General features: G+C 28.7%; 1 protein-coding gene across 1 annotated transcript; it reads right to left on the minus strand.

Annotated features, from left to right (window-relative positions):
* Window positions 1-188: 188 nt before the first annotated feature.
* On the minus strand, window positions 189-20,932 carry Ena (ENAH actin regulator enabled). The gene is made up of 8 exons (XM_074248966.1): window positions 20,668-20,932; window positions 10,393-10,714; window positions 9,085-9,221; window positions 6,968-7,029; window positions 5,637-6,688; window positions 4,683-4,853; window positions 4,357-4,606; window positions 189-4,276 (listed from the first exon to the last, which is right to left on the minus strand). Exons 1-8 carry the CDS (start codon window positions 20,670-20,672, stop codon window positions 4,248-4,250), a joined length of 2,028 nt encoding a protein of 675 aa, XP_074105067.1. The 5' UTR covers window positions 20,673-20,932; the 3' UTR covers window positions 189-4,247.
* Window positions 20,933-21,716: the final 784 nt, after the last annotated feature.

Consider the following 21,716-nt stretch of genomic DNA (forward strand, 5'->3'; position numbering starts at 1 on the left):
CCATGAAAAGGCACAACTCCAGGTCAAGACTTTTCCAAGGATACCAAATTTAACCATGAAAACCTATTTTATCATATAAATACACTGGTCACAAAATTTTGCTTATATAGATTAAACAAAAATATTTGAACATAAATAAATGAAAAATAAAACAGGCAAAGGTACCGCTAGTATAAAATACAAAAAAAATTTCTTGTGTATTTTTTTATTGTTTGTCATTTACATACAAATATTTTTGTTGATCATGATACGCTTATGAAACGAGATTATTTATGTTAATTACATGATACATATTCCGCTATTGTTAATTAAATTTATTGAACTTGTTCTTTTAAATCATTGTAACGATAAATTCAATAAACTGGTGTTATAAACTTGTCTGTTTTTTTATTTTTAATTTATTTAGTCAGTGTATGCCGTTAATCATCAGACGAGATATTAATATAATAATATAATTAATACAAACGTTTTTTTTTTTTTTTTTTTTCTTTAACATTATCCTTAATAACTATTTTCAAATACTATGTGGCGTTGTTTTAAATCATCACTCCTTTTTTTGTTTATTTTTTTAAATTATGTATACGTCCTGACTTTCCTTCAATATAATTAGTAATTGTAATTATACAATAATATTATTAAAAAAAAAACCATTCGTTATCCTCCTCACGGGAAGTCAACAACGTCATTGCAAGTATTCTTTAAAATTTAATTTTATTTATAATATTTATATAAAAAAGGAAGTAGTACTAGTGCGATGACAAGTGATTGAGATAATATACAATTAAATATTAAATATTAATTATCTACCGGTGATTTATTACAGAGGCAGTAATTATTTTATTATTTAATCATAGTGTGTCGATTAATCTCAATCTAATGCATCGTGTAAATGCACTGACAAAACACACAACGAATCATTCGGCAAGTTTTTTTTTTTCTTTTTTTTTTAGCGAGTCGGAATTATATTATTAAATGCAAATATTTATTATTTTATTTATTATTAATTATTTTATTATTTTATTATTTAATTATTATTTATTATCATTATCGTTATTAATTATTAATTAATAAATATTGTAGTGCATTAAATAAAAATCACGTTCCAATCACAGCCGCTTATTGGCAATCCTATTGTTAAACTGCCTGGTATTGAAAATATTTTTAATTTTTACAGTTAAATAAAAAAAAAAAAAATAGACAATGTTATTAAATATAAAAATACAAAAATTATTAAATTTAAGTTTAATCTGAAAATTTTATTTATTAAACCGTTAACTCGCTTTTCTTGCCGAATAATCCGTATTGTAATTATTTCAATCAGAACAATTTAATTATTTACGTGTACAACTGTACAATTGAGACAACTTAAATTAATTATAATTATACTTATAATTTTAATCTTACAATAAAATCCAATACATATTTTTTTCTTTTAATTTCAAACAGCATAAACAGTTGTAACATAACAGATAATTATTAAAACCTATTTATTATAATTTTTTTTTTTTATTTTATTTTTAGTATCCTCCTGGAATATTTCAATTTTTTTTTTTTTTATTAATTAATTACATGTAAGATACAATGGCGCTATTTTGTTCGTTTTCAAGTACATTCATATCAATTCTTCTTTTAGCATATTCTATTTATGTTTTTTTTATTTTTATTTATTTTTTTTTATTTTTACAGAACTACAAATTCAGCAAGTGATATATTTAACGCATAAATGCTGCTTAATACTATCCATTTTCGTTCTGGTCCTTCTCTCGCAATCATTTTAAAAAAAAAAATTTTTTTTTTTTTTTATTTACTTCAAAGTAAATTGACAAATTAAATATACATATTTATTAAAAATTTTTAAAAATGTTTCACTGGAAAATCCTGACATTTTTTTCGACTTAAATAATTTAAAAAAAAAAAATTATACTATTGATTTAAAAATGTAGTAATTAATTAAAAATAAATATGCGTTAATGGAAGGAGTAAGATTAATATTTACAAAAGAAATATAAAATTATTAGTTGATCAGATAAATTGAGATGACAATTCAAGCTTTTATAGATATTATTATTTATATTCAACGATTTAAAATGATAATAGTGCACAGTGAATCACTTTACGCAAAAAAGTGTTAATTAATTAATATAAAAAATGACTACACTGAGTTGAATGCAACGAAGACTACATTAAGCTTAAACTTAATCGACTACAATTATCCAAGAAAGCCACTTGACAAGTAATTTTAATTTAACATCTGTTTTTGGTAGTAATTATTACGTTTTAATTTAATATAAATACATCCAATTATAAATACGTTGGGATTAAGTTTATTTAATTAATATTAATAGTTATATATATTAAAATAAAAAAAAGCCTAAGAAGCACTTACACTGATATATATATTACACGGGAAGAGTAGTTTAGTTTAGCAAAAGCATGTGCACGATAAGTAAAAATCGTGTGAATACGACAATCAGCCTTTTAATAATTATCTTATAAGATTGATATATCAGTTAGTACTTTATTTTTTATTTTATAAATTAATTTTTATTTTAATGTAGTATAGTTAATAATTATAATTATGATTAAAATTGAATTATAATAGTATCCAATTGAATAATGATTTTAGAAATGATTTGTGCAAACCCTCAGTCGATTTTAAACCGTCAATTACAATCAAATTGTCCATCCTTTACAAGACGCATTAAATACGCTGGTTTACATTTTTTATAATTATTATAAATATTATATAATAAAATTGCTCTTGTTTTAGCTCAGTCTTAATGGAAAAAAATATTTGAAAAAATGTTTATTTTATTTTTAGTTTTTTTATTTTATTTTTTGGTTTTTTTATATAAATTCAGTGAAAATTCAATTTTAAATTGATAGTACCTTTATATATTTTAGCAGACTGACTTGTTTCATTTTTTTTTTTTTTTTTTTTAAATTCAGTCACAGAAGATTTTGTGCAAATTTATATTCGCGACACACTTCTGCTAATACGAGTAACTTTGTTTTTTTTTTTTTTAATAATTTTTAAATTTATCAATAAACTATCGAAATCCATATTACGTGCTTCTCTATTATCAATGGCTTTGTTTACTGGTTTAATAATACTAACAACAATAATTACAACAATATAAGAAACTGTTAATGTCGTCATTGCTATTTAAAGCACGGTTATTTAAAGTCTCATTGTATTGTTATCCGTAAATCACTTTAAATTATCAATTCACTTCAATGTCATGGCATATCTCAAAAAGTAATTTAAATATACGATTAAATAATTAATTAAATATATTTACGACGAATTTTTTATGTGTAACTGAATAAAAATGGTGTACTGAAGAAATTTAACGGAATGTATAATTGATATGTACTCATAAATACCGCGTTACAGATGCTATAAGGGCGTATAATGAAAATTCTGTTTTTTTTTCCAAGTTCAAAAAAATTTTTAGTTTGAAGAAAAAATTTTTTTTGCATTTCTAAACATTTCATACAATAAATACGTTAATTCCCGAAAAAAAAATTTTTTTATACGCCCTTATGCCTCCCGGGTACCAGCTCGGATACCACAAGGGCGTATAAAAAAAATTTTTTTTTGAGAACTGACGTATTTTTGTATGAAATGTGTAGAAATGCAAAAAAAATTTTTTCTTCAAACTAAAAATTTTTTTGGACTTGGAAAAAAAACAGAATTTTCATTATACGCTCTTATGGCATCCGGAACGCGATATAAACAAAAATATTAAATTACAATCGTCGTAATTAAGTGAATAGTAAAATAATTTTTTTTTCTTTTTAAATAACCATGACATAAAAATGAAAAAATTCTACAGTAAATAAATGAGTAAAAAATTTTTAAACGCTAAAGTAGTAAAAAATATTTATCAAAAAAAGCCAATTTATAAAATAGCTGAGTAATTAGGAATTCCGATAGAAATTCAATAATTATTTATAAAAAAACAATTGTTTTAATAATAATAATCGGGTATCGAAAATGTAAATTAACTTATAATTAATATACTAGGCTAGATTAATATACTTACACACAAATGGCAGATATACATGGATATTACTACAGTTTGTTATCGCAAGTATGTAATAAAAACCGTTTATGTGGTTGTTTGTCGATGATAATGGTAAAGTTCAACTATCTAGTCAAATCTCTCTTCTTTTATTGATCAGTATTATTATTTTATTATTATTATTCTTGTGTTATTTGTCTGTTAAGGCTGAATAAATCTTTACCTTCGATTCAGCTCTCCTTTAAGCGCTAAAATAAACAAACATAATATTAAAAAAAAATTGAAACTAAAGATCAAAGATTTAAATGTATAATAAACCGAAAAGTACCGTCAATTATTTCTTGTTTCATTTTCTGAAACTCTTTTCGCACTTCTTTTATTATTTCAGCTTTGAAGGCCTCCATTTCTTGAGCAGTAAGCAAGGCCCCGTCATTAACACCGTTAACTCGTAACAGAGTGTCTTCGGATGCTGACCCGAACCTTTTGCGGGCTGACTTCGGTGACTCTGCGCCGTTTGAAAATTTATTATTCGAGTTATTTTTGTCCCAAGATTTTTTGTCGGGTGAACTCTCGGGTTCCTGAAGAAACAATTAACAACCAATCAGCAATGCAATTACAAGTAATTCAAAAGTATATACAAAAAAAAATAATTACCGGTGGTTGTTCCGGTTGTTTCTTTTCAACAGCTGCTCGGCGACGTGCTAGTGTTTTGGCCATTTCATCCATCATCGAAGCCATTCCACCGCCTCCTCCTCGTCCCAGAGTTCCGTAATTGCCGCCACCTCCGCCGCCAGACGGACTATTTTCTACTGGTTGTGCTTGTTGCTATTAAAATTGAATAAACATCAATAAATATCACACTTAATTCATCAAATAAAAAAAAAAAAAATTAAAAAATTAATGGTAGTTATTTACAAGTAGGGTCAACCCCATTTTTTTTATCGTGAAAGAAAAAAATAAAGATTTTGATAGCTTTTTTGCTTTCAAAAGTTGGAAAAAATTTTAGCTATGTTTTTGGATAAAATTTATATTTTTATCTTTTTTCGATGTTTTTTATATACTTTTTTTTTTTTTTTTTTTAAGTACATAAAAAAAAAGAACAATTTAAAAAAAAAAATTGAATATCAAAATTTTCTAAGAAATTTATAAATTATTTTGAAAATTTGTTAAAATTGTGATAATCAACTTTTTTTTTTTAATTGTTTATTTTTTTATGTTTCAAAAAAAAATGTCAATAAAATCAAATAGAAATTTCGTTCAAAAAAATGAAAATTAAAATGGTTGAATTTTTTTTTTTATTCTGCTTGTTTTTACAACGCATTTATGATAAAAAAAAAAAAAAAATAAAGATTTCGATAGATTTTTTGGAAAAAATTTTGAAATTCATATTTTTGGATAAAATTTCTATTTTATCTTTTTTTTATACATACATAAAATATCACAATTTTTTGAAAATTTATTAAAATCGTGGCAATCAATTTTTTTTTTAATTTTTTAATGTATTTAAAAAAAAAATATATCAATAAAATCAAATATAAATTTGGTTAAAAAAAATGAAAATGAAAATGATTGACCCGACTTGTAAATATTTACCTTAATAGTAATTACCTGTTTCTTCTTCAATCTAGCAGCTTGTAGCGCAGCTGCCAAAGAATTAACATCAGGCGCAGATTCAGGCACCGAGTTAACATTAGAGTTATTAGCAGCACCCTTGGCAGCATCGGCGTTGGGAGCAGGCGGGGGCGGAGGTGGAGGTGGAGCAGCAGGACCACCGAGCGGACCCATCGGGGGTGGTGGAGGACCATTACTGCCAACGGGAGGATAAGCGTTAGCGTTAACCGCGGGCCCACTAGCATACTGATTAACAGAATTAGCAGGTGTCCCGTAAGGATTAGCAACAACGTTATTTGCATTGGGAGCGTTGTACTGGCCCTGGGCGACTGGGCCCACGGGGCCGTACTGAGAAACTTGAGCCTGTTGCTGCTGCACAAACTGACTGGGGGAACTAGCATACTGGTTTATCGAGCTATTACTACCGTACTGATTACCGGCAACAGCAACATTATTACCAGGGGAATTGTACTGACAATTTTGAGTGCTCGCGTACTGACTGACGGGAGCTCCCGCTAATGAGTTATTTGACTGAGAATAATTTTGATTATTGCCGGCGTAAAGACTACTCTGACTGGAGTACTGACTCTGACAGACATTTGAATTACTAGCGTACTGATTTGACTGTGTACTGGCGTACTGGTTATTGTTATTGGCCTGATTGTTCTGGTTGTTAATATTGTTATTGCCGTAAATGTTTTGGGGCTGGGAGTTTGGCTGGCTCACGATAATATTCGACTGGGAAGATGATTGTGCGTACTGGTTCATCATTGGGGGCGGTACTGGGGCATTGATGTTCATCATTGCCGGCGGACAAGGAGGCGCTGGAGGAGCTGCTGGCGGCTGTGGTGGTGGTACTGGAGGCCCAGAAATCTGCGGTCGCGTTATCATCGCTCCAGGCATTGGTGGAGGCTGGGGTTGAGGCGCTGGAGGCGCTGATGACGTTCTATGGTGTCCTGACTGCTGGGGCTGCTGCTGGACTGGTTGTTGCTGGGACTGGGGGTTTACTGATGGACAACTTGGTGACACCGCATTTGGACCATTTGAACCTAACATCAGCAAATTCACTCATTAATTATAAGCTTTTTAATTGATTTGGTACTTGGCCTATTTTTTTTCACTCATTAATCTATAATTGGTCAATTAAAAATGTTTTTTTTATTCTATAAAAAAAAAAAAAAAAAAATACTAAGTTCATTTTTTTGTATGTAAAAAAATTTTAGAATTAAATGAAGAAAATTGTTCAAATAAATAATTCACAACTTGAGTTGTAAAAATAAAAAATACTTCAAACGCGTAAGTTAAAATTAAATAAACTTAGCACTCACTTTGACTTTGTTGTGACATTCTGCGTTCTTGAATAATTGCAACGTCTTCTCGTGTCATAGTTCTGAAAATAATAAAACCATTAAAAAAAATTGCAATAACTTGGTTTAAAAAAAAAAATTTATTGTAACAGTAAAAATTGAGAAATTGATGCGAAGCCAAGATATTCAGCCATCTAGAGACTAAAATATTGATTAAAACATTTAGTTATTTTTTATTATACCTCTAAGAGACAGCTACTTGGAGAAGACAATTTTAATATGATCTATAAAACCACCTTAGCGATTAATATTCCTTAAAATATTATTTTAAAAAAAAAGCTATTCTATTTTAATTTTTTATTTTTTTTAATATAAGTCTACGTGAGATTCTCTAAGTCTAAATGAATCTAATCAAGTGATAAATTACTAATTGCATCCGTTAGTAAAATACTTACCCAATTTGTGGGATTAGCCATCGCTAAGGTGGTTAACATTTAATAATTACGGCCTCATACTATTTTATTTCTTCTTTAACAAGAATTATTATTATTATTATTATTATTATTATTATTATTATTATTATTATTAATATTATTAGCAACTTTGCAGTCACTATGAGACTGCCGTGGCTTGTGAACTATTAAAAATTAAAATTTTGCTTTATTAAATAATGACTTTTGTTAAATTGCACTATATTTTCTTAAATATTGACGTTTTTAAAGATATAAGCTCATCTCGGTGTTACACTCATCAAGAGCTTTCATTTGAGTACCCACATGCATTTTGATATATTTTTCATATATAGATATATATAATATATATAAATATATGAAAAATTGATGTGGGTACTCAAATGAAAGGTCTCAATGAGTGTAACATCGGGGTGAGCTTATATCTTTAAAAATGTCAATATTTCACAAGATACAAGGTCATTTCTTAATTATGTATCTAAAGATAGAGCATTTTCGAATTCAGCCTAAATACTTATCATAATAAATTGACTATCGACGAGAATGAAATGAAACCTTGAAAAGGCACAAATTCAATTCAAGACCTTTGCAATGACATTAAATTTTACTAAAAAAAAAAAACCGATTTTATCATATGACTATCCTGGACAAAAAATTTTTCTTATTCTCTAAATAATATAGATTATTATTATTATTTATTGTCATTATTACATAAGGCAATTTTTCACAGTAACTATTGACGACAGATGCAAGTCATATTTAACCGACAAAATGACCTAACGATGATCAATAAGGATTCAAATAAAATGAAGAAAAATAAATAAGTATAACATAACGCTAACAAAGGAGCATAAAATGACGGTGAACTATTTGAACATAATAATATCAAATGACATGTATCAGAGTTGAATAAATAAAGAAGAAGAAGAAAACTAGTTATGTAGAATGAGAATAAGAAGACAAGTGAGCTAGCCGTTTTAATATGAGTGAATGCGACCATTTAATTGATGGAAGTGTTGGTGATATATAAGTATATAAGTGAAAGGGGGGTAACTAATAAAACGGCGATTGTTACAGTATTTATTCAGAGGTTAGATATATATCTAATCTTTGATAGTTGGTGGCTGTGAGACGTGTCGGCACAATAAAATCCAGTAGAGAGTAAAGAGTTCACCTCGAATTGAGGCCGTTTGTTGGTGAATGACGCGAGCAGCCGACGATACTGTTGTGATTGTTATTGTTTGTTATGTTATTCTGATTCTGATGGTTGGGAGTAGGAGTCGGGGGCACTGAGGAAGGCAACACGCCAGCAACCCCTGCTGAAAGCTGTCCAAGCGACAATGAAATCCGTGGGATTGCACCCACCAGCGAAGACGGGTAACTTTGATGAGCATGCCCTTGGATTTTACTGCAATCGTTAATCGTAATCACCCATCAAATATTTAGACAACTATTTTTAACCGCCATTAATTTGACTCCTCAATGGTTAATTTTTTTTTTGTTAATTTTTTTTTTTTCATCAAAAAAACGCCCAGAATAAAGCTGTCAATTGTGTGAAATAAGTTTTTAAAGGATGAGAGTTTAGAAGCAAAGTATGATGATGATGTGGTTTTGAGTTAAAGTTAAAGATAAAGTTAAAAACGATGACAAAGTATCATCTCTAATTACCTGTATCCCATGTCCTCTTCATATTGTGCAGTGGCCTGGGTCGGCTGCTGGGACTGCTGGGGATAAGTCTGCTGCTGACCTGCTGGTGTGCCTGATGGTACTAGACTCCTCGATATGTTGCTACCGTTGCTCAGCACCTACACAATTACAGATAATTAGCCGCCAATTTGTGACAATCGTGCTAATCGAAAGGTCAATTCTCGGGCTTCAAGGACTTGACACCTTTTTTTTTAAAGCTAAAAATATAGAGCGAGCATACCCCGACATCAGTTTAAATTTATAAACACGCTTCAGTTTGCTCTAGTCTAAAAATATTTCATTTTTTATGAATGGAGGGTATCATTCCGTACGTGGCTTTTGTTAGAATTCGGATTATCTGTGCCTGAGTTTTTAAACTATTTCTAAAGTACATCATTAAAGTATTCACTGCAGACAGAATTTAGTAATTTTTATATTGTTTTATTATTCTATTTTATTTTATCATTCAGATTATGTAATTTTTTTATTCGTTGGTAAAATTTTATAAAAAATTAAAAGAAATTTCAATTTCATTTAATTTTTTAAAATTAATATTTATTTTTTTGAATTAAAATTTTTATCAAAAATTAATTTTAAAAAATTATAAATTCCAATTTTTATTTTTCACAATTTTAAATTTAAGAAAAATATTTAACTTTTAAAAATTAAAAATTGAGACAGTAAAATTTTTAATATTTTGAATAATTAAAAATACGAATTCAAAGCATGTCATATAAATAATTACTAAAAATCTACTTAAATAAATCATAATTTCGTTTTTAATATTTAACTCTTGTAATATTAATATTACTTAAAATATTTTCGCTATAAATAATAAAACAACAAATTAAATGACCCATAAAAATTTGTTCCGTTTAAAAATTAATCCAACGAATGTCTAAATAATTCCTTTTATAAATCAACTAAAAATTCATAATTACTGAATTTAAAAATTAAAAAAAAAAATAACGGAGAATTTAGGCCAGACACAAAGTCCGTGTAATACGTCGATCTTCAAAGGGCATACTGAATATACAAAAAAGATAAAAGCTCCAAGCTAGTATAATTGAAAACGCGGTAGTCCGTGGTCTATAACTAAGCTTCAGTCGGTGTGTTTGCTCTCAACAAAATATTCTTCACCATTCTCTGGCACCTTAAATTAAATTTACAATCAGTACAAGAAAAGAAGAAATAATAATCAAATCTCCATACCAGACAAAAATAATAAATAATTAAAAGCAAAAATCTAAATAAAATAAAATATAATAAAATAAAATGACCAAAACTCACATCAAGTGCCTGCAACATAGCACGTGCAAAAGCATCCGCGTCATCCTTGCTAGAAAAATTAAGCCCGTAGACTTGATTGTTGTCACGCCACTGGTGAAAAGTTCCTGTCGCCTGATTGTACTTCAAGCCTTTGAGTATCGCACAGTTAATCACGATCTCGTGATCTTGGAGCTTGCGACCGACCACGCGAAACGTGTTATGCACAACGTGGTGATACAGTTGAACTTTAGACAATCCTGAAGAGCTACCACTCGGTATCCACCTTTTGTTTACGTCATCGTAAACCATCACCGATGCACGGGCTGATGATACACTGACTTCGCTGTAAAAAAAAAATAAAAACAATTGTTGTTAATTAACTTAATAGCAATAAGTACTGAGATTGAAATGCAGAGTACTGCTGATTAGTGGTTACATTTTTATTATTTTTTTTAATTATTCATCCTCGTCATCTAATCAAGGCAGAGTAACACGGAAGGTGGATAGATAACGTAAAAGATAATTTACGATAATTTTAAAAAAGTCAATTAGACTAATTTTCGAGTTACAACTGCAACAAAGTCTTTGTCTTTTGTTACATTCATATGGATATAGATTATTGCTGCATCAACAGGTTATTTCGTGGGAAGCGCTTCAAACAGATTGACTGCAATGACGCCAGCAGTTTAGTTGCTGCATATCATCATTATACATCTAATGTGTGATGGGCACATGGTTAATCCCACGCTGAAAGCTCCAATTGGAGATTGAATTGAGCTTAAACTAGTCTGTTTATTTTTTTATTACGACTAAATTTGATTTTTAAATTGGAATTTTTATTTTCAGGAATGTTCTGATCAAATATGTTTTATTAAACAACCAGCGTTAAATTACATATTTCACTTATGGTGTGTATATATGTGGTACTATGGCAAACACAAAAGATGTGTAAATAGTGAGGTATTTTTTAATTTCAATAAAATGTCATGTAGGCAGAATGTAAATATTGGAAATTATTATTAAAAGAGAGCAAACTTAATTTTATTGGTTTGGTAGAACTAAATGATATTAAATAAAGTTATACTAGTTAGATTTTTTTTTTTTTAGCTGCAGGGAAAATATTTTTTTTAAATTATTATAAATAAAAATGGATTGGAATTTATGAGAATATTTTTATGACAATTTGTGATAATGTTTATTTATTAATTTTACTATTAAATTTTTAATGGGGTATTCTGGTCCAGAAGCACGAAATTTCAGGTAATTTTGGAAGTGCCGTAAAAAAAAAGGCAATTAATATTTTTACTATATAAATTTTTTTATAAGTTATTTATTAACATTATAAGAATACAGAAAAAAATACAAAAAGAAAATTCAAAAAATTAGCAGCTGATGGAGTAGGGGAGTCTCAAAAAATTAGCACGTGACTATACCCACGATCCCAATCCTTCTCGCAATCGGAAACAAAAAAATAAAAAAATTTATTAGTCTAGAGTAATGTCGCTATGGCTGGAACTATGAAAAAGTTGAAAAAAAATTTTTTCATAAAATGGTGACTGTCTTATATATATATATATATATATATATATATATATATATATATATATATATATATATATATATATATATATATATATATATATATATATTTTAAAAATTCAAAAAGTTTTTTTTTTTTTTTTTTTTTTTAAATAGTAAAAATTTTAATTTAGGGATGACTATAGTTCCAACTATAGCGACATTACTCTAGAATACTAATCTTTTTTATTTTTCTATTTCCGATTGCTAGAAGGGTTGGAATCGTGGGTATCGTCACGTGCCAATTTTTTCAACTTTTTTTATTCTTTTCTGTATTCTTATAATGTTAATAAATATTATATAGAAAACAATGGATAGAAAACATATTGATTGCCTTTTTTTATGGCACTTAAAAAAATTGCCTGGAATTTCATGGTTCTTCCCAGAAAGAAAGAAAATCTTAAGTTAAGCGTCAATTTTTTTTAATCAAAAAAATCTTAAGAAAGATTGAAAATTTCTTGAATGAAGTTGAATTTTTTTAAACCAAGAAAATTTCTTCTTGCTCCAAAATAACTTCGGTCTTCCTTACAATTTTCTTGGTTCAAGAAATTTTTTTTTTCTGTGTAGACCAGACTACCCCCTTAAGCACGATTAAATAAAGAAGTCATATTAAGGGAATTTTTTTTCATTAAAAAATAATTATTTTAGCTTTATTTGATTGGCTTTTAAAGAAAAAAAAATCATTTAAAAATTCCGTCTAAGTCGCCATAAATTGCAAAGGCTATTCTGCGTGAAACGCTGACAAAAATTGAACGAGCAATTTTATAAGACGGGATTTGTTATTACATCCGTAGTATTGAGACTGTCAGACAATTGTTTTTATTGATTTTAAGAATCTGAAACTATTGTAAGTTTTTCGCTCTACTTTTTATTCTATAAAAAATTAAAAAGAAGCAAACTAGAATTTTTTTTTATAAAATATAATCACTCGAAGTATTTGCGCAATTATAGTAATTGATTGTAAATATTATTTCTTGTAAGAACATGGAGGAACGTTTCCCCTTCACGGAGTGATTACGTCATACGCTTGTTGCGAGTCACAACCGTGTCTCTGAAGACTTAAACACTCCGTATTTCTTCAGGTAAATTTTGGACAGTAGATCGATAGCGTATGATTAAGCGAGAGCATTAATTAAGAGTATAAAAAATAAATATGCAGATGTTATATTGAAGTAGTTAAGCAAATTATTAAAACCCCAGGGGGCTTAGACCTCGGTGAAGTGACCCCGTTACTATCTGGCAGTATTAAATTACTTTTAACAATCTGGATTTAGCGTATGAACCGGCGTTGGATGCTCATAAAGTAAAATAGCTGTAAAAATCGAAGAGAATGCTAATAACTTGTAATTAAAAACTTTTATCATAGCTTTTCATTGCGTGACGCGATTGTTATCTTTTGCTTTATTACTAATCCTGATAAGTATCTAACAGATGAAAATTACACTTTCCGTCACTAAGCATTACTCAGTAGTTATTACGAGCTGTTATTACTAATAACAATAACCATGAATCGTTAATATTTCCAGTGCAGAGTAAGAATCAGTTAAAAAAAATTTTAACTTCAATAAATATTATTTAAAAAATGAAAGTTTCATTTATTTAATATATCTAATATTTATGGTAATTTTAAAAGTTTTTTAGATCCAATCAAATTAATCGATAATCATAAATTTAAGAGAAATCCGTTTCAGAACATTTATTCATTGTTATAAAATATTTTAAATAATTAATTCAATTAATGGTGGGAAAAATTTCAGTAAAAATTTTTTCTCAATAAAATAAACTTTTATTTTTAAATTTTAAAGAGGAAATTGCTTATTTTTGATTAGTAAATGTTAAAAAAAATTTATCGCATTAGTTTTGAAATTGAATATGGATAAAAAAATAAACAGTTATATTTATTTATGATTGAAAGCTCAAAAATCCCTTATAAGCGGATTATAAAATAACCAATCGGTAATTTTATATGAAGTCCATAAAATATGATACTATTACGGTAAAATGTCAATAAAAATTATCACAAATAAATTTATTAAAATAAAAAAATTTCTAATTAACAAACAAAGTGCTTAAATACATGAATAAAAAATAATAGCGAGCGATAATAAAAACGGACGTGGATAAAAATAAAAATAAAAATATGATAATGATAAATCTATCTGTATTGAGAATAACAATCAAGTATAAATATCTTATTACATGTAATTTTATAAATATTAATCAGAAAAATAATAACAAAGAAAAAAATAAATCTAAATTAAAATAAAAAAATTAATACCACATCCATGACTCCTGCCAAGAGTATTGTCTTGAATGATGGGCTCTTAATCGCCTTGAATCCTCGGTATTATTTTCCGTTTTATCGGTATTACCAGCGTGTACCGTTACAGGACGCACGTGAACGGGCCTTCGATTTGACATTCGATCAACAACTCCATTAGGAAGTCCCGGGTGACACTCGTAGTAAATAATATTCTTGCTCTTTCCACTGCCCAACATTTTTTAAGTCTGTTTTTTTTTTAGTTTTATTAACGGATAATTGTTCATTTACGGCAAACTTTTTTTTTTTCACTTTAAAAACAGATTGTTTATTTATTTTTTTGGATTACAAGGAAATTATTTTATATATAGCATTGGATTAACGGCAGTGACTGCAATAAAGTAATCTACATGAGTAATTATGATTTACTAAGTACCGCGGTTGAATATTAATTTAAAACTGAATGCAAGAACTGTAACAACTACTGCGCAGAGGAATCGAGGAACAAATATTAAATAAAATAGTTGAAGAGAGAGGAGGAAAGGAGTTGAGGATGTGGCGAGATATTGCCACTTCCTCACGCTTCCTCGTTTCTACTTAAGGACACTACAACTACAGATAACGTTTGATGTTAATTCAAACTTTTATTTCAACTTTTGAGTCCTTCAATTTTTTTTTAGTTTTGAATTTAAACTTTGCTAAAAAATTTTCAATTTAAAAAAAAAATATTTATTAATTTTATTAAAATTTATAGAAATTTAAGTTAATCAATCAATTGAAAATTTTATCAGATACTTTAAAATTTAATAAAAAATTCTTTTACAAAATTTTTAAACTGTTTAAAATCCTCTAAAAATTAAAAATAAATAATATAGTTTCAAATCTTATAAAATTATAGATAAATTCAAGTAAATTGATCAATTGAAAAAATTATCAGATACTTCAAAATTTTTATTTAAATTTAAATTTTACTAAAAAAAATCAAAGGTAACAATAATTTTGAAACTATTTAAAATCCTCTAAAAATAAAATATTATAGTTCAAAACTTTGTGAAATTATAATTAAATTTAAATGAATTGATCAATTGAAACAATTATCAAATACTCCAAAAATTTTATCTAAATTTAAACTTTACTAAAAAAAATTAAAAGTAGACTAATTTTACAAAATTTTTGTCCTGTAAAGTACTCCAAAAAAAAAATTTTTTTTTTAAAAGTGTTTTTTTTTAATTTTAAAAATTGAAAAATTTTTTAAATTAAAAAAAAAAAACTTTGTAAAACTTGAATGAAATAAAAATAAATTGATCAATCGAAAATCCAACAAAACATCAATTACAGTCAACAAAATAAAAAATTAATAGAAGCGAGGAGTAAAATAATCAAAACCGCCTAGGGTATTATTGAAAATGAGGTGGTGGTTCATTGTTAACCAGAAGAGCGAGTAAAAAAGTAGGTTGTGCAACAAAGCCTTCCGGGAGGTCCCCGAGCGCACTTCATCTCATATTTCCAGCATACAGTTTGGTTTGGAACTCAACAGTCAGAGCACACTGGAGAACAGAGCCCCAGCAAGAGCAAGAGCAAGAGCAAGAGCAAGAGCAAGAGCAAGAGTAAAAGCAAGTAAAGAGCAAGAGTAATACTGGGTACTGGATACTGGGTGCTGGGATGTGCTATATAGTACAAGGAGAGTAAGGACGCAGAAAGGTTTTAGTTGACGAAGAGGAGAGCACGGGAGACCGGTCGATGCACTTCCTCCTTCCCGGAGTGTATGTACACGTCCATATAAGAACCGTCACACAACACCTACGTATTGGATCCAGGCTCTTTCTATACGTGCAATACATTATGTCTTTTAACAATGATAATGATAAAAAAAACAATAATAACAACAATTTGTAATATGCCTACACGAACTCAAGTACAGATATATATATATATATATATATATATATATATATATATATATATATATATATATATATATATATACGATAAATAATAACAGTACAGACACATTTGTCCCTCTCCTATGTACATTTTGAAATTTGACTCTTTTAAAGTTAAAATTTAATACACCCACAAGACCCGTCGAGCAGTCTACTCTCTATTGTACTCGTGTATCCTAATACTTTTACTTAAAAACTGTCGCATTAACGCCGACTCTTTTTTTAAATATCAATTTCACGCTCCAAACGAAAGTACTTTTAAGGAATAGATAAAAATTTTTTATAATTATTATTATTTAATTTAATTTCTATGATGAAAAAATTATTTTGTAATTTTATAGTAATTATAATAATTAAAATAAAAATATAAATATTTTATAAACTAACAGTGTTGAAGAAAGTAGGTTTCTTGAGCAGAGATTAATGTCGAGAGTGACAGTGTGGCTATCGTATGCTCGAGAGGTATACGGTTAATTAAGTAATTAAATTAGATATGGAGAGTAAGAGAGTAATTTGGAGTAAGTGTTTTTGTTTGGGCTAAAGCCTGCTCTGAACTTTTTTTGGTCTGAACTCGGTATTATGAACGTCAGATCTTTTCTGATTAATTCCTAACACGACTAACAAGCAACCGCGAGCCACGAACGATGACGAACTCTCAAGACTAAGACCGCAGAATTAGTGCCCGAGTTATTTCTTTGTCTGACTACATACATCAAGACTATAACAGACCAAGACCGGTTGACATAAATTTTATGAAAAGCTTCCTCGACGTTTAATTGAAAGGACCGCGTATGTGGGCACACTATTGCTTTGATAATTCTGTTTAGTTATAATATTTAACTTTCGTGGTATAAACTCCGTTTTATTTGGTTAAACTTTTGCTTTACTTTATTTAATAAACTTCCAGCCTCAACCACTTTATTGAAGTCATTATAAAAGTATTTACTTTTTTTTTATAAATTTTAAATGTTGTGTGTTTTAAATTTTTATATATTTTGTTTAGCACTGAAACTTTTTTTAACGACGCACAGATTTATTTTTTTTTTTTTCGGAGTAAAAAAAAAATTTCGGATAAAAGTCAACACTTTTGAATTGTATCTTACATTGTATTTTTTTTTTTTTGTATTATTTTGTATTGTATTTTACTGAATTGTGCTGTGTTGTAAAATTAAGAGGAGGATCAAAATTACACGGCGAGTTTTGACCGGTTCGAAAGGTATAGAGTAGACGAGACTCGAGTGATATATCGAAAGATGGTTTAAAGAGGCAGGTGGTACACGATGCCGAGTAATAACTAGAGGATATGAAAAGGTGGTAGAAGGCAGTAGAAGTGGAAGGAGTGAAACAGCACCCGAGGATGGGTATGCTACTACCAGTTTTTTCTTCGGAGCACCCGGTCTGTCATCGTTTAGTATTACTCTTGCCCGTGGGTTTCGCTCGTCGTCGTAGTCAACCACGAGATGCACAGCAATAGCAAGAAACCAGGATAAAAAAAAATTTATAAATAAAGTAGAATTAAGTGTAGAGTGCAGAGTGTTGAGCATAGTCAGTCGAGGGATGCTGATGTTGATGCTGGATGCTGGTTCTTGCAAATTCTTGGAAATTTATATCTACGTCTGACCAAGTAGGAGACAAAGGATGCCAAGAAAATAGAAATGTTGAAAAGAATGGCAGTAGTCTACTGCACTAGTATATCGCAGTCTTTAAGAAAAAATCCACCAGACATTTATTTCTCCTTGTCCTCTTATTTTTTACTCTGATTATTTTCTTTACCCTCTTGCTCTGCAATTTAAGAATAGTAACGTCAAAAATGACTGTCTACATTAAAGATATAAAGTTGAAAAAATATGGTTATATATTAAATATTATAGAGTCATACTTATACCCGTGCTGTATATTTTTTATTTTAGGTAATTATTTACAATTTTTTTTTATTTTGCTTATTTTTACGGCAGATTTATGATTAAAAATGTCGTGAAAAAAAAAAAAAAATTGAGATTTTAATAGCTTTTTTGCCTTCAAAAGTTGGAAAAAATTTTGACTCATGTTTTTGGATAAAATTTCTATATTTTTTTTTAAAGTACATAAAGAAAAGGAACAATAAAAAAAAAAGAGTTAAATATCACAATTTTCTAAAATATTTATCAATTTTTTTGAAAATTTGTTAAAATTATGATAATTAACTTTTAAATTGTTTATTTTTTATGTATTTAAAAAAAAAATATATATCAATAAAATCAAATAGAAATTTGGTTCAAAAAAATGAAAATGAAAATGGTTGACCCCACTTTTAAATATTTACCTTATTTTATTTTATGTAGCTTGAAGAAAAAATGCTGATTTAATTTTTTTATTTATCAAAAATAATAAAGACCGCGTGAGTTGTTGATGCAAGTATAATAACAAAGCTAAACATGACACGAGTTAGTTTTTAAAAAGGCAAGACAATGTAATGGAAACTTATTGTTTTGACAAAACAAAAATCAACAGAATGCATTAACGGACAAAGTTATCGTTGTGTTAGCGTGATTATGTGAGACAATAAGAGTCGGAATGAATGTAAATCTACCGTCAGTCACGTCAGTACAGAAAGTGCTAGTAGCAGTATCAATACCAGTAGGACTGGAACCCTGGGGGAGTTATTATTGGTGAGAAGAAGGTTCGAACAGCGGGAGTGTCATAAAAAGACAAAAGCGATCTGTTGATTAAACTGCTATTTTTTTTCTCAGCTCGCTGTCACTTTTTAAACATCTTATTTTACTTTAACTCCAACCGAAATTCTTAATCTTTGGCAAAGATAAGAAATATCGGTTATAGGTGTTTGAAGCAAGGTTTAATGAACGCAGAAATTTAATAAGAGGAAGTTAACTAGCGAGGCATGCATTTAGTGAATTAATAACTGCGCTCAGAAATTTTCGCTCCGCTTGACGGTGCGTCAAAAAATGAAATTTAATATTTAATTTAATAATCTTTGGCCATCAATCCTTTTGCTTGATATTTTGTAAATATTTGTACCAATGGAATTGTGTTTTGTTATTCCACGTCAATAAGACGGAGTAGAGTGACATTGAGCAGTATCAGAGTCGGTGTGTCGTCGAGCCCATGCCATTGTGGAACACCGTGTGTAATGTAGTATATAATGTAATGATAGACGTTTGTTTTTGGAGTGTGTCTTATATTTTTTTCCCTCTTGTTAACACGCGACGAAGAAACACGTTGGGCAAGGACACGAGAGAACGTGCATCCGGCTGACTCTGCCAGTGTTTCATCCCCTCTATGGCTCTTAAATTATATACATATAAATATATATATGTGTGTATATATATTCGTTTAGACATATCCCTGGTTTTATTTTATGGGTTCGTTATTCTCCTGTACTGCGTAAAATTCTATCCGAGCTGCAAGGGCGAGGGTGATTCCCGAATTGGGGACGTATAAACACCCCCGGCGAAATAGCAGCATTAATCCCTTGACGCCCAACAAAACCTAGTATGACTTTTCTTTTTAAGGTTTTGTTTTTTCATTATTTAGCCGTCATAGATAAACAATGTAGAATAAAACTTGATATCCTCGAATTAAGAACTTTGAGGAAACGAGTTTCGTGATTTATCGACATCCAAGGATATGCGTCATTCTCTACAATATAATACACATAAAATTTATTAGTATTATTATTATTATTATAAGACATTGTAAGTGAAACGAGTGACTAAATAAATTTTTGCTGTACGCAACATCTGTTGTTCATACACACCTATACCTCGGTTTAATTATTTATCATTTCTTCTCAATTTTTGGGTGTACTTACTCAGTATATTTTTTTTTTTATTCTCTTCTTGATTTTTATTCTTACACTAGCTTTATCTCACCACAGTAAACAGTCGTTATCAGTGTACATTGCTGTTACGGAAAATAAATAAATAGAAAAATAGATTTTTTATCATATCTAAAGCACTCGATTCGATGTAGATGCAGTAGATGGGATGAAAACCATAAACATGTGTCTTTTTGTGAAGAAAAAAATAAAACTTAAATATAACAGCTGGTCCGCAGTCTATAAAAATAGTTTTAAAATACATCTGTCATTAAGTTGATTTATTTTTAACAATAACTAATTTTTTGTTTTTTTTTTAATTTTAAACAATTAAGTATTTAAATGTTTAAAAAAAAAAAAATAAATAAAAAATAAAAAACACGCCCTCGATTAATGGCCCACATTATTGGTTCAGGTAAATGCATGTGGAAAAATAATGTCGACAGTGCATTGGCATTGATGTTTGCCTTTGCCAGCCCGTAGGGTAGGGTAATAATTGAATTGCAGGTACGAAAATGATAAACAATGGACTCTCAATGGTGAGAGTTGACCAGAAGCCGTTGTCGCTCTTTTCTCTTGTCTTCTCGGTACAGAGTGTTGTATACATATATATTATTGCAAAGAGGGAGGAAATAATTATAAGTTAGTTACTATTGAGTTTATGTATACATGTATAGATGTATATGATACTGAGTACTTACTTCATGGCTGTGGGGGGTAAGTGCTATGCCCTCATGCAAATAGAATTTCTTCCGCGACACAATATCTCACTGATTCCATGAAAACACGCGAGGTTCGGACAGGATTTGCGATAATTCGACATAAATAACGGACACTAACACCACACTGACACCCTACTGCTGCACATCTGACCGGCCATATTGCCGAGCCGACTCGGGATTCTTGCGACTTCACTCAGATCCACAACCCACATATATATCTCTTCACTTATGGGTGTATATATGTATAGATATGTGTATACGCATCTGTCCCCGCATATCATATACCACATCTACCTATACCTACAAAATACCTTGCACCACACTGTACCTACGGGGTCTGCTGTCAGCGCCGCTCATGCCGCCAAGGTTCAAATGCGGAGGGAAATTCAACTAATACTGGCGGCAAATTTTTTAAATTAAAAATTTATTACAATTTTTTTTATAATGCTCAAATCAGCCGTCAGCTGTCAATTTTTTTTTTATTTTAATATGAAAATTGACTTACCAAATAGTTGATAATTTTAAGAATTTTTGTAACAAATAAATTATGGCAAAAAAAAAAATTGACATTTAGAAATTTTTAAAAACTACAAATGCAATTTTTTTTTTAATATTTTTTTAGAAGAAATTTATTTGCTAAAAAAAATAAAAAAATTGTCAAGTGTCATAATTTTAAATGACATTAAAGTTAGCTGTCACTTGACAAATTTTTAATTCTCTTAAACAAAAGAATTTGTTCTAAAAAATTATTTTTAAAAAATTGCATTTTTAATTTATTAAAATTTCTACAAGTCCATTTTTTTTAATAATTTTTTTTTTTGCTATAATTTATATGTTAAAAAAAATTAAAACAATTGTAAAGTGACAGCTAAATTTAATGTCATTAATTTTAATAACAAATCAATTACAATAAAAAAATGCTTCTAAAAATTTTCACTTGTAATTTTTATTAATTTTCACATGTGGAATTTAAAAATTTTTTTTATAATAATTGCATTATTATAAAATTTAAAAATAATTTTTAATGT

This window comes from Cotesia typhae, unplaced genomic scaffold, assembly GCF_013202065.1.
Source record: "Cotesia typhae breed Kobodo isofemale line unplaced genomic scaffold, CoteBio_Ctyphae contig_119, whole genome shotgun sequence".
NCBI classification, from domain to species: Eukaryota; Metazoa; Arthropoda; class Insecta; order Hymenoptera; family Braconidae; genus Cotesia; species Cotesia typhae.

Bases quoted from the DNA above. Each gene is read 5' to 3' on its own strand.
- Ena (XM_074248966.1), bottom strand. The intron at 4,854-5,636 runs GTAATTACTATT...CAATTTTAATAG, and splicing joins CTAGATTGAAGAAGAAACAG to CAACAAGCACAACCAGTAGA. The intron at 4,607-4,682 runs GTAATTATTTTT...TTGTTTCTTCAG, and splicing joins AACAACCGGAACAACCACCG to GAACCCGAGAGTTCACCCGA.